Source organism: Cavia porcellus, unplaced genomic scaffold (assembly GCF_034190915.1).
Source record: "Cavia porcellus strain 051 isolate PalLab524CR breed Dunkin Hartley unplaced genomic scaffold, mCavPor4.1 scaffold_25, whole genome shotgun sequence".
Lineage (NCBI taxonomy): Eukaryota > Metazoa > Chordata > Mammalia > Rodentia > Caviidae > Cavia > Cavia porcellus.
In genome coordinates, this window is record NW_026947508.1 from 11,660,030 (window position 1) to 11,673,869 (window position 13,840).

Consider the following 13,840-nt stretch of genomic DNA (forward strand, 5'->3'; position numbering starts at 1 on the left):
TAGAACACTTGCTTAGCGTGTGCAAGGCTTTATTCCTAGTACTGTTAATTTTTAAAGTCAATTAGGAGATTTTAGTGCTCAATAAAACTCAGAGAATGTTACATGATTGGGAGTAATAGATTGACAAAAGCAAAGCTTCAGTTCACTTCTGCTGTTATTGTCAGCTACAGTTGATATCTGAAACTACCATATTATGTTTTAATGCTAAATTTTATAAGCCTTAAATATACTTTAAGTTGTAGTAAGAGATGCAGTACAATACTTGCCAGTTTAATTTTTTTTTTTCCAAGAGACAGAATCATGCTATGTAGTTCAAGCTGGACTTGAACTAACTATATAGTCCAGGCTGGCTTCAAACTCATGGCAGTCCTCCTGCCTCTCCCTTCCAACTGCTGGAATTACAGGCATGTGCCATCCTATCTGGCTGACCATTTTAATAGTTTTCAAGTGTATACTATATTTCACTGGTGTTTTGCGCATAGTTCACCCAACCGTCATCAGTATCCATCTTTAGAACTTTTTATCATTAAATAGTTAACTCCATTGCATTCTCTCTCAGCCATTTAGGAACTATCTGTCTCAGACTTTTAAAAATCTTTTTAATGAAAAAAAATTTTTTTTGTTCTGAGGCTCAAACTCAGTTTTCTGCATGCTGTACCACTGAGCTATGTCCCCAGCTTCTGTCTCCAAATTTTTTACTACTCCAGGTATCCTTTTTGTGTAGTACCATACAACATTTGTCCTTTGTCCCCTGGTTCAATTTCATTCAGCATATTTTCAAAATGCATTTACCTTGTTGGATATATCAGAATTTCATTCCTTTGTAAGACTGGATAATATTTCTTTATTAGTTTTGGGTGAACTTTCATTATCTGGCGTTATTCCATAGATAAAGTATTCCATGTTCCAAAACAGCCCGAGCCTCTCCCCATGAGTCAGTGCCATTCTTCGTGGACTGCAGGTAGAGAGGAGCAGGCCACACCAGCAAGCAAGCCCAGTCGGAACCAGCAGCATGCATGGTTCACTGCTGGACTGGGAACAGTTAGACCCCAGCCTCTTCTGGCGTGCAGGCTGGCAAACAAGAAGTACCACCCCGTCCGTCTGTGGCGCGCCCCCTCCCCAGCAACCAGTTTATCTAGAGAAACACAGGCTGTGACGATAGCTATCCAGGTGAAATGCAATTGGATGCATGTGGTGCTTGGTGTTTCATTGACCTTGCAGGTCTAGGGCCAGTGGTCTGATCATAGACTCAGAGGATAGCAGTACGCAGTGTGGCATCTGGGGGATCTCCTCCTGAGTGTTGCAGTAGCCATTGTTGATTCTCTGTAGTCTTGTTTGGAAGTCCTATATCCTTTCCATTGTTTTGTTGGGATAGGGTTTGTTTGGTTTGGTTTGACTTTGTTATATCTGATGGCAAGAGCAGCTATTTCAAAGATAGCAAGATATATTATGGTAGCAATTTTGGATTTGTTGTTGGCTTGTTTTGAAGTCCTTTATTGCAGTCATTGTTCTGTTTGATTTTTACTATGTCTAAAGTTATCTGCAGCATTATGGTTATTGATTTCATAATGTTTTGAAGTCCTATATCTCTTACAATGGTTTGTTTTGATTGGTTTTAGTGTATTTTATCCTCTTTAAAATGAAAAAAAAAAAAAAAAAGCATTCCATGTTTCATTTATGTTAACTGGTGGTGGCAGCAAACTTAAGACCTGTGTGCTCATCGGTATCATTGAAAACTCTAAAAGGTTCATCATCACTGACTTATGTAACTCTACTTCAAGACAGTCAGAAGCTTAAAAATATTAACTGCAGCTGTAATTTCATTCTGGAAAATTATTTATATTAAACCTTTCGTAGCTGGGCATGGTGGCTCACGCCTGTAATCCCAGCACTCAGGAGGCTGAGGCAGGAGGATCATTGCAAGTTCCAGACCAGCCTAGGCTACAAAGTGAGCTCAAGGCCACCTGGACTGCGTAGTGAGATCCTGCTCAAAAAGGCAATAAATAAATAAATAAACAAACCTTTTGTAAGCAAGCTAACCATCTACAGCATATTCAGTTTAGATTTAAACAGCATTTTCTCCCAACACATACTCTGGTGGAGGGTACTGGGGATTGAACACATGGCCTTTGCGTTGAGTTACAGCACCAGATCTTTATTTTCTGTTTTGAGACAGTGTTTTGCTAAGTCACTTGCTCTGGGCTAGCCTCCAACTTTCAGTCCTTCTGCCTCTCTGCTTGCCAAATTTTAGGATTGTTTTATAGGCATGTATCACCACTCTTACCTGTAGAATGGAGCCAGTACCTGTCTAAGATTTGAACATGCTTAGTATTTTTAAGTATTCAGCTAGAAGCTACATGGAAACCAGGAGAATTCAAGGAAAGTTTATGAGGTCTATGTTTTTTAGTCTTAAGAAATCCTTAGGAAACAAATGGTTACTATTGGTTTATATCAGCAGTAAAAAAGCTGATTGTGGCAAGAAGTGTTGTTGACTATAGTTCTTTTTCTTCCTCTACCTTTTTGTCTAGTAAGAAGCAATACTTCTCTTTTATTGTTTGTGTTTTTGTTTTTTTAGACAGGGTCTTATAACGTAGCCCAGGCCAGCCTTAAACTTCACTAATTCAGTTCTGTCAGATCTTTTCTCATTAGAAATCTTTCTACTTTCTGATGCTAGGAGAAATCTAGTAGACTAAAACAGTTAAAAGCTAAAAATCTGATTCTACAGTAACACATCTTTTACTCTTAATAGTTTTTGTCAATAGCAATGCTCTAAACTTAAGAGTTTAAATAGTTTTTCATTAATTTTGGCTTAAAAGGACTTTGTTGTTGATTTGTACACTTGAGTTCTGCAGTGGTTTCCCCAGTTCTTTTGTAAAAACACAATCACCAGTTAGAGCTGGCTGTTACCTAGGGCAGAGCACAGGTTGTGAAACTCCCTGGATTCAGCTGAAGCTTATGGGCAGAGAGCAGCAGGGAACCTGTTAGCATGGTTTAGATGCTGGTTCTAAGAAACAGCAGTGTAATCCCCGCTCTCAGGAAGCTCAGACTGGAGGATTACTGTGAGTTCAAGGCCAGCCTGAATTAGACAGCAAGAAGTCTCAAAGAAAAAAAGAAAGAAACAGAGAAGAGCCACCAGCTTGATTTTATTTTGTAGGTCATCTGTGTGTGTGTGTGTGTGTGTGTGTGTGTGTGTGTGTGTGTTGGAAGTATGTGTAGGAGAGTAAAATAATATAAAACTTGTTTATTTATTGATCAAGTGATTGGTTGAGGAGGTGTCCGACTGGCCCCAGCTGGCCTTGATCTAGTAATTTTACCTGGGCTGGCCTTGAACTCGGTTCTCCTGCCTCAATCTCCCAAATGCTACGATTACAGGAATGTGTCACCAGGACCACCTATCAATAATGTAAAAGAATTCTAGTTTCTTCAGATACTTGTTATTTTTATGCTGACTTTTTATTTTGGGGAGTTACCTATTTTTTGGTTCTTTCTCTCTCTCTCTCTCTCTCTCTCTCTCTCTCTCTTTCCCTCTCTCTCTCTTTCTCTCTCTCTGGTGACACAGGGATTGAATTTAGGATCTTCTCCTTGAGCCCCCCACCCATCACTCACCCCCACTTCTGAGACTTGTCTTGGCTCAGTCACTGTATTGCCCAGGCTGGGCTTGAAGTTGAAATCCTCCTGCCTCAGCTTCCTAGAGTGCTAGGATTATATTTGTACAACTCTACACCCAGCCCCTTTTATTATTTGTTTGTTAGTAGACAAGTTCGATTCTTGTCTAGACTGACCACAAACTTGCAGTCCTGTTGCTTAAGTCTCCCAAGCTGCTGGTATTAGGCATGTACCACTGTGCTCAGCTTTTTTGCTCAGCTTCAAGTCAGATTGTTTTTATTGGTTACACAGTTGTATTACCATTTTTATTTTTTTTAATTTTATTTAAGGAGAAAAAAAAAGCAGAGAAAGGGTACAAGTTATACAGATTTACAGAAAAAAAATAAACAGTAGGAAATCACTAGTTAATGGATTACATATTGTCATCTTAGAAATAATTGTTCAAGTCACAAAATTAAAGCTTGTAAAGTGGACATTCCAACAATGATACTGCAAACAGTTCTGTTCAATGATCCAATAAAACTCTGTGATATCATTTTCTATCTTATACACTTAAATATACATGCAGTTATATAGTTTAGAGCACTTTCTTTTCCTCTCTTTTGTACAGTGACTATTACACATTTTGGGTTTCATTGCTCCCACGGTTCTTATTACTTTTTTGGAAGAGAGTAAAACCAAATGCGACATAACAGAACAGAATCGGTCAAATCAAAAGGGTGGACATAATAGATAATGTAAAAACATAATACAAGGTGATCAACAATGGTTACCATAATGCCTCCCACTATCTCTAATAGAATTGCCTATATCATTAGTTATAATAAAATTGAACAAAACAGTAAAGAACAAAACCAACAAAACCAAAACATTGGAGACATTGTAGGTCTTCAAAAGTAGATAAAAGTCAACGAGAATGGGCGTTATAATGAATCTCATTATCTTCACAGCTGATGCCTAAACTTTCGAACCTGATACTATCCAGCAAAACAGAATAGGGGAACATCAGTCAAAAACAAGCTGGTGAGAGTAATACAGGGCTTTAAATCGAGATAATGGAAAGTCAAAGTGGGTTACTATAATATATCCTGCTATTTTTATTTATTTTTCCTTTAAGTAAAAGGATAAAAATAAAAAAGTAAATAATGGAGTGGAGATTGAGATAAAAGAGGGCATAACAGCGAAACAGCGCAGATTAAAACATAACCATTTAGGCAGAATTGTATTACCATTTTTAATGCAAATTTAAAATGGCTCCAAATCATAAAGTGCAGCACCCCATTAGCCTGTTTATGTGAAATAGTTTTACTAATTTCTTCTGGACATTGTTCTTGGATAAGGAACAATCTAATTTGATAGTAAAGTATCACCTCAGGTCCCTAGGTTGAAGGTAAAAAATTATGTTGTATATAAAAAGAAGCTATTTTAGTATAGCTTTTATTGATGTAAACCTTACTCTAGAGTATATATAGCTATCCAGTATATGTCACTGTTGGTCATTATTTGTTTAAAAATTACAAAATAGTTTTGTCTGTAAAGTTCTTGGACCTTGGTGTTGATATGACGAATGACACATCATAAGAAGTTAGTGGCTTTTTTTCCTTTTTTTTGGAGGGGATCTTGTGTAGTGTAGGCTGCCGCACACTTGCAGTGCCGCAGCCGCGAAGTCCTGGGAGTACAGGCGTGTGCCACTGTTCGTGCTCTGCATTTTATCTTTGTATCATGGTTTTCAACATCAAGTGACTACAGAGTGTTTTGTATCCCAGTTTGACCATGAAAAGTCTAATTCTAAAAGTTGATCTACTTTTTTTTTTCTTGGAAGTTTGAGAGATATGTAGAGATTTTTTATGAAATAATCTATTACTAATAAGGAAGAATAATCACCTAAAGATCCCGTGTTTTAATCAGTCATGGTGGTACGTGCCTATAATCCCAGGGCTCCTGGAGGCTGAGACAGGAGGATCACAATTCAATGATTTGGTGAGACTATGTTTCAACATAAAAGGTAGTTCAGTGTAAAAGCCCTCTTGGTTCAATTCCCAGTGCTGGAAAAAATAAATCATGTGTTATATTGCTCCGTGACACTCCTACCCACACTTCTCTTTTTCATAGCACTTGGTGACTTGGAGTCACACATTACACATGCTCATCAGGAACTCCCACCACTGAGCTTACATACATCTTCAGTCCCCTCCACCCCCAACTTTTCTCCCTTTCTTCCCCCTTTCTCCCTCTCCCCTCCTCCTCTCTCCCCATTTCCCCGTCTTCCCTCCCCCTCTCCTTTCCCACCTCTCCTTCCCTCTCCCTCTCCTATCCCCCCTCTCTCCTTTCATTCATTTTTAATTTTGAAACAGGGTCTCACTCAGTTACCCAGGCTGGTCCTGAATTTGTGATTCTCCTGTCTTAGTCTCCTGGGTAGCTAAGTCTAGAATAGCAAGAATTACAAGTGTGTGCCACTGTTCTCAGCTATCATGTTAATGTTCAAAAGAAGAAAAGACAGTCAAAGAAAAGATGTAGGCCAGTGTTTCTCAACCATAGTACTAGCACTCTTCACAGTCGAGACCGTAGATTGGTTGTGGGGACTGTCCCTGTGCCCCACAGGGTGTTTGTTTATCACCATTGCTGGCCTTTGCCTACATGATGCCTCTGAATGCTGTAGTGCTGCCCTTTTCCCTAGAAAAGAAAGATAAAATGCTTTTGTTCACAGCCTACCAGTGCACAGCCTACCAGAGTTCTGAGTGCAGTGTAATAGCCATCCAGTGACTGGTCTTTGCTAGACATTTAAAACCCTTCCTATCTTTTCTTTTTTTGGTGCTTTGAATCCAGGCTCTTACCTCTGCATTCACTCTACCATTGAGCCATACTGCCAGCTTGAAACTTTCTTTGTATGTGTTATGTATATGTATATGTACATACACACACGGTTTGTTTTTATGGTACCAGGGATTAAACTCAGGGCCTCTCACAGACCTACATCATCAGCCCCATTTCTGATTTTTATTATTTTATTTTTGGTTTTTAGTTTTTTGAGACAGGATTTTGCTGAGTTGCCCAAATTGGGCTCAAATTTTCAATCTTTCTGTGTGACTCCCAGAGTGCTAGGATTATAGGAGTATTTGCTGTATATGTGTATGTATATATTTTTGCTTTCATTCCAGAAAATGTTTCTAACAATCATCTTTTTTGCAAAGTTCCATATAACAAAGTCTCTGAAAACTTTTTTTTTGTCTTTTTCTTTTTTTATCAGTACCGGGGATCGAACTCATGACCACACACTTGCAAGGCAGGTGCTTATGCCGCTGAGCTAAATCCTCAGACCCTGAAAACTTTTTTTTAAAAAAACAGTGATGTGGTGGTGGTGGGGGTCAGGTTAATGTGTGTCATATAAGTCCTAGAACCAGGCTGGGGGTGATAAAGTGCTTGCCTGGTATGGGTAAGATCTTGGGGTTCTGTCTCCAGCACTGATGGGGAAGGGAGGCTTAAAAGATCTTAAGATCTTAGTTAGAACAGCTATTATTTTTCCTCACAAATTAACAAATGATCCAGCTTCAGTGGCACTAGCACTGGTGCAGATTTACCACAGTTAGATGTTTACAGATAACACAGGGATATAAAAATGTAGAAGCCAGTCTTCCATGGTCACCCTGTGTGGTGCTGGTGATGGAACCCAGGGCCTAGCACATACTAGGCGAGTGCTCTAGCACTAGGCTGCATCTCCAGCCCCTTTTAAATTTTAATTTGAAGCTGGGCATGGTGGCTCACGCCTGTAATCCCAGCACTTGGGAGGATCATTTCGAGTTCGAGACCAGCCTGAGCTACAAAGTGAGCTCAAGGCCAGCCTGAACTGCATAGTGAGACCCTGTCTCAAAAAAGACATAAATAAATAAATAAATAAATTTATTTTAATTTGAGACAGAGGCTCTCCAAGTTGCCCAAACTGACCTTGATTTTAGAATTTTCCCCCATTTGACTCAAGCAGCTGAAATAATAGGCATGTACCACTGCTGTGGCTTTCTTTTTAGTTTTATCATGTATATCTTTTTTGTTGTTTCATTATTTCAGTAACCAGAAATTCTGCCTCTGTCCACATTTGTTGACTGCTAGTACTTTTTAAAATTTAAATACGGGTCTTGAATACGGGGTCTGGTGCATGCTAGGTAAGCCCTCTCTTTTGAGGAAGGATCTTGCTAAATTTTCTAGGCTGACCTTGAACTTGGAGAATCTTCTTGCCTCAGTCTCTCAGGTAGCTATCATTATAGGCATGTTTCTTGAGCCCTGGCCACCTTTGCTTACTCACTCTTACTAAGGAATCTTGGTGTATATACTATCAGGAGTATTATAATTAAAATATATTCCTTCCTAGTTACCTTATGATTCACTGGAATTAAGTTGGTAAGTCACATAACATATTTGTACTGCGGTCTTGTAGTTTTGTACATCTTGTATTACTTAGAGTATGTATGTGTGTATGTATTTATTTATTTTTTGCGAGGGCCTTGAACTCATTGTGTAGCCTGAGCCAGCCTGGAACTTGCAGCAGTCACTCCTCCTCCTCAGCCCCGTGAGAGCTGAGATTACAGGCTTGAGCCATTGGCTATGTAGTTATGTAGCACATGTAGCAAGGCTTTTTTTTTTTGTACTAAAAACAAGGTTAATTATGTAACCTGAATTTCAATGACAATGTAAATATCCAATTCAGGATACTTTTTTTTGTGTGTGTGTGTCTTTTTCCTTTTTATCGGTACCGGGGATCGAACTCATGACTGCCTGCTTGCAAGGCAGGTGCTTATGCCACTGAGCTAAATCCCCAGCCCCTAATTCAGGATGCTTTTTAGTACTAGCAATACTTTTAAGTAATGATCTAAAAAAGCTTCCCTTTTTACAGATGGGACATTGAAGCCTGATCATATACAGTGTAGGAGACCTGGCAAGGACAGCTTGAGGTTTTTGTTGTTGGTGGTGATTGGTACTGCAAATTACACACATCAAGAGCATGCACTCTACTGTTGTGCTCTGTAGCTCCCCCCCACCCCCATCAAATCCTTTTTGGTTCTTGCCGACACAGCTTTATTTCTTCACGTTTCAAGCTGCAGAAACTGAAAGTTTTTGTGATAGCCTCATGAAATTTTCTGTTTGCTTTAGCATGTGGCAGCTAAATTAAAAAAACTGTTTCTGTAAGAAGGCAGTCTGTATTTATTTTTTGGGGGAAAAAAGCAATTCTTTTCATCCTAAGCTTGTACTCATATATCTAAATAGACTGGTGATTGTTCTGGATATGAGATTTGTAGGTGTAGGGTAGGTAACAAAAATTATCATAGGTTATTTCCTGTTGTTAGTGTGCTTAAAATGGATTAACCTCTAGTTACTTGTTTGAATGATTAGGCTTCTATAATAGAAAGATATAAAGCAAAACTTCACAAAGTTGGCCATATCTGTAAATAGCCTTTTATTAGTCTATTTGAGAATGCCAGAAAACATCTTAAAAACCACAGCTATCTTGCATATCCCACACTGAAAGTGAATTTTAACAGTTCTTAGGCATACATATTTTTTTCTTCTCATTTTTAAGTTGTCTTTCTCTTGAGAATTTTATTAAACAGTAATATGTCCAATTTCTTCAATTCTCACTTTCCATATTATCCAAAAAGAAGAGAGCCTGAGCTAACAAGGCTCAAGTAAAATTATATATTTCAGTCAAAAATGTAAAGTTAATTTACCAGTGAGGTAATACAACAAATAATAATGTGGAGAGAGCATCTAGAATTCATAAGTCTGAAACTGGAAGTGTTTCAAAATTTGAAACTTCTTGAGCACCAACATGACACCAGGAGTTGAAAACTCTAGGTCATAAAACATTGTTCCTTGTGTAAGTTTATTTAAAATATATAAAGTTACCATTAGACTCTGTGTGTAAGATGTATATAAAACAGATGATCCCCATGTTTAGACTTGAATCCCATCCCAAGGTATTTCATTCATAAAAAGGTAAAGTGCTTCTTACCCTAAGCATTTTAGATGAGGGATACTCAACTTGTGATAGGAGAACAGAGCCAGAACTATGTTGAATACCTAGCATTTCAGACCCCACACCTGTGGATTATGTTGCTTATTCTTTTTGCGGGGGCGGGGGGCTTGAGACAGAGTCTCAGTATGTAGTGCAGGCTAGTCTTGGAATTTGCTTTTTATGGCCTAGGCTAGCCTCAAACTCACAGCCTCAGGCTCCTCAGTGCTGGGATTACAGGCTCACACCACTGTACCCAGCCATATTATTTAATTCTTAACCCTGTAAGATAAATACCATTTCATTTTACAGATATGGAGCCTGAGGCTTATTAGCAGGAGGTTAAATGATTTGTCCAAGGATCTGTGATACATATCTGAGTCAAGATTTGAGTCTACATGTCTGAATCCAAAACCCTGTGTATCCATTGTGTAACTAATGTACTCAAAGTGAATTGCATTCCCTGGCTTTATTTCATTTGAAAAAACAATGACCAGGATTGCTTACAGAACACAGCACTTGCTTTGGGGCAGCACATGTTAGTGAAACAGTGTTACTCTTACACCCATTCTCAAGCCATGTGCACACTTATGTATGCAATGTATGAAAGCTGGCCTTTCATACATTATTGTATGTGCACACTTATGTATGCACTGTCTTCTGCCATCTTCGAAGATTGAGGATGTGGGGCCTCCAAAGAGTCCATTCTTACACCTTAGACCTGTTAATTGTTGCTGATTTTAAGCCAATTTAAACTGTTTATTATTGCTAATTTTTGTTTATTATTCATTTTAAGAAGTTTCATGTTAATATTGTTTTATATGCTACTCACATAGGCTTTTCGCTAATGTTTGTGAGTGTACTTTGTTTATTTTGCCTTTCTGCAGCAGTGAGTCCAGCAGCAGTTCAAGTGATGACTCTCCAGCCCGATCCGTTCAATCTGCAGCAGTCCCAGCTCCCACATCCCAGTTGCTTTCATCTCTGGAAAAAGATGAGCCCCGTAAAAGTTTTGGGATCAAGGTTCAGAATCTTCCAGTACGCTCTACAGGTAAAGTTTTACATGATGTATGTTCCTCTCAGCTATTGATGAGGAATGAAATAGATCTTTTGTTTGTTTTTGGTGCTGGGAAACGAACTCAGGACCTCGGGCTTGCCAGCTAGGTGCTGTGCCACTGTACTATATCTCCAGCCCCTGTTGAGGAATAAAATAAACTGGGAAATAATTGTGTATTTGGTAGCAAAAAAAAGCTGTCCTTTGTGATGCATTGATATTTAATACCGAGTACAGTGGCAGCAAACCTGTGGCATGAATGCCAGCCTCATCTGGCTGTTACTGCAAGCTCTGAAAGGTTCGCCGTCTCTGCTGGTACAGCCACTTCCTCACAAAACTAAAACTGGAAGCTCTATTTGACCAAGCCATTTCTCTTTTTAGGTATCTTCCCAAAAGAGGTGTTTTATTTTGGTGGGGGAGTGTTTTGTTTTTGGTTTTTTGAGAGAGGGTCTTGCTATGTATGAAAAGCTGGCCTTTCATACATTATTGTATGTGCACACTTATGTATGGATATATATATATATATATATGTAGAAATATTTTATGGCGAATGGTATATAAAGATAGCTTTTTGGCTTTTTTTCCTCTTTGTGTTTGAGACAGTTTCACGGTGTAGCCCAGGCTGGCCTCAAACTTGGAGTGATCCTCCTGTCGGTCTCAGCTCTCATGTATGGGGATAACAGACGTGTGCTGCCATAGCTGGTTGACATGATTTAATTTTGAATAAATATATTTCTGGATTAAATATTTTGGTATTGGGAGAAATTTGGTGGGATGAAATTATAGAAATGCTACTTTCATTTAGATTTATTATGTGAACCCGGCATCCTAAATTACATAAACTAATTTTGAGCATAAATTTAGGCTAGAAAACATACTTCAAAATATTAACATTTTAAATAAAGGAAGCATGAATTACAGAAAAGTATAGTACAAACTATTCTTTTGTGTGTGTGTGTGTGTGTGGTACCGGGGACCAAACTCACAACCTCTCACTTGCCAGGCAGATGCTTATGCCACTGAGCTAAATCCCCGGCCCTACTATAAGCTGTTCTGTAGTCTCAGTTATCGTGATTATTTTTACTGGTGGCTGATCCATAGTATACTGATTCCTGCATTATGTGTATTGAGTATGTAAGCTTTAAAGCTGCTGGTACACAGTTAAGTCATCAAAGACCAGATTAAGCATTTCTTAGCTAAGTGCATTTCCACTATTGCTTACTTTTTCAGATGGCCTGTGAAACTTTTTTTTTTTTGAGACAGAGTCTCACTATGTAGTTCAGGCTGACCTTAAATTCACTTTGTAGTCCATGCTGGACTCAAATTCACAGTGATCCTTCTGCCTCAGCCTCTTACATGATAGAATTACAGGCGTGTACTACCATGCCTGGCTTCAAATAGCATATGAAACTTATGTACTGGATTTTTGACTATAGATGCAATAAAATGTTGGCATATTTTGGATTTAGATTACATGGTAAGTTAAAAATGACAAAGAAATAAAATTGTCTTGTCTCTTAGCGTATCTTTTGTTTTTATGTGTGTCGTTCTTGTACCAGGGATTGAACTGATGACCCCTGTACTTGCCAGGCAGGTGTTTGTGCCACTGAACTAAATCCCCAGCCCCCTTTTGTTTTTAATTTAAAGCAAATTAACACAAGACCCTGTTAAGCTTGATTTTTGTTTTGTTTTGAATTTTGATTTTTTGACAGTCTGGATGTGTCCTTTTGGCTAGCCTTGAACTCACTCTGGAGCCCAGGCTGGCCTCAAATTTACAGCAATGATCTGGCCTCAACCTTCTAAGTGCTGGATTGCAAGCATGTGCCTCCACAGCTGGCCTTTGTTTTGTTTTTTGGTGCTAAGTATTAAAGCCAGAGTGTCTGCATGCTATGAACACATTCTTCCTCTGAGCTTTACCCTGGCCACAAGAGTGTTTTATTGGTATTGAAGTTGTTCAGTGTATCACACACACATCTCACATAGTTTTATCATTGAGATGGTACTGGGAAGGCTAGAAAATGATGGTGCTTCCTAGGTCTTTAACACTTTTACTTATTTACAAAGATATATCATATATCATCAGGTGTGGTGGCTCATGCCTGTAATCCTAGTACTCAGAAGGCTGAGGCATGAGACCAGCATGGGCTACAAAATGAGCTCAAGGCCAGCCTGAACTGCATAGTGAGACCCTGTCTCAAAGACCAAAAAAAAAAAAAAAGACAAAAACAAAGATACATATGTATTTTTACTATGCACATATTAAGAAAATAAACTTCTTTTACATAATACTCCAGATTTTAAAAATTCGACATTTTGCCATTCTCATTCATCTGTCTCTTATTTTCTTCCTTTCCTGCTCTACTTTTACTTATTTTTATTTTTTGATGGTGTTGGGGATTGAATCTAGGGCCTTGAACATGCTAGATAAACATTGTACAACAGGTTTTTTTTTTTTTTTCCCTCTCAAAGTGAATTCTTGATGTTATGCTGTTTCATATCCGGATACTTTTTACTGACATTTTCCTGGAAAACCAAAAATCCTTCTTAATATATATCAAGTAATATCTAATATCAACCTTATTTTTGGAATTTTATATAGTAATCTCTTAAAGAACTTTTAAAAATTATTTAATTCGAAGAATAAAACACTTTTTTGGGGAAGGTAGCACTGAGGATTAAACTCAGGGCTTTGTGTAGCTAGGTGAGTCTCTACCATTAATCCCCTGGTGCATTTTTTATATTTGTTTACTTACTTATCCTCCCCCCCCCCCCCCTTATTTTCTGAGACAGCATCTCACTAAGTTGCCTAAGGAGCACTGGGATTTGAGATCTTCCTGCCTGAGTTTCCCTAAGTGCTGGGATTATAAGAACTGTTTGCTTGTTTGTTTTGGTGCTGAGCTAAACCTCCAGCCCAAGTAATGGGATTACAGGCATATGCCACCACATAGAAAAGGAACATTTTCATTTACTTAACTTTTTTTTTTTTTTAATAACAGGGATTGAACCTGCCTTGCCCTGGCCAGGCAGGCACTTGTGCCACTGAGCTAAACCCCCGTCCTTTTCATCTACATAATTTTGGTTTTTAAAAAATTTGTGATGCTGAGACTCAAACTGAGAGCTCTGCATGTTAGGCAGGTGCTCCACCACTGAGCTACATGGTCCTAGTCAGAAAAGGTAACATT

The 13,840-nt window shown here is 38.6% G+C and overlaps 1 protein-coding gene across 3 annotated transcripts in view; it reads left to right on the forward strand.

Annotated features, from left to right (window-relative positions):
- Spen (spen family transcriptional repressor) overlaps positions 1–13,840 on the forward strand; it is an 89,335-nt gene that overhangs the window by 46,909 nt on the left and 28,586 nt on the right. For 2 of the 3 annotated variants that reach the window (XM_063235567.1, XM_063235565.1), the window contains one exon: positions 10,495–10,655. In XM_063235567.1, coding sequence (XP_063091637.1) covers positions 10,495–10,655 — 161 coding nt within the window. The remainder of the gene's footprint in view (positions 1–10,494; positions 10,656–13,840) is intronic. The other variant, XM_063235566.1, reaches the window with a different exon arrangement.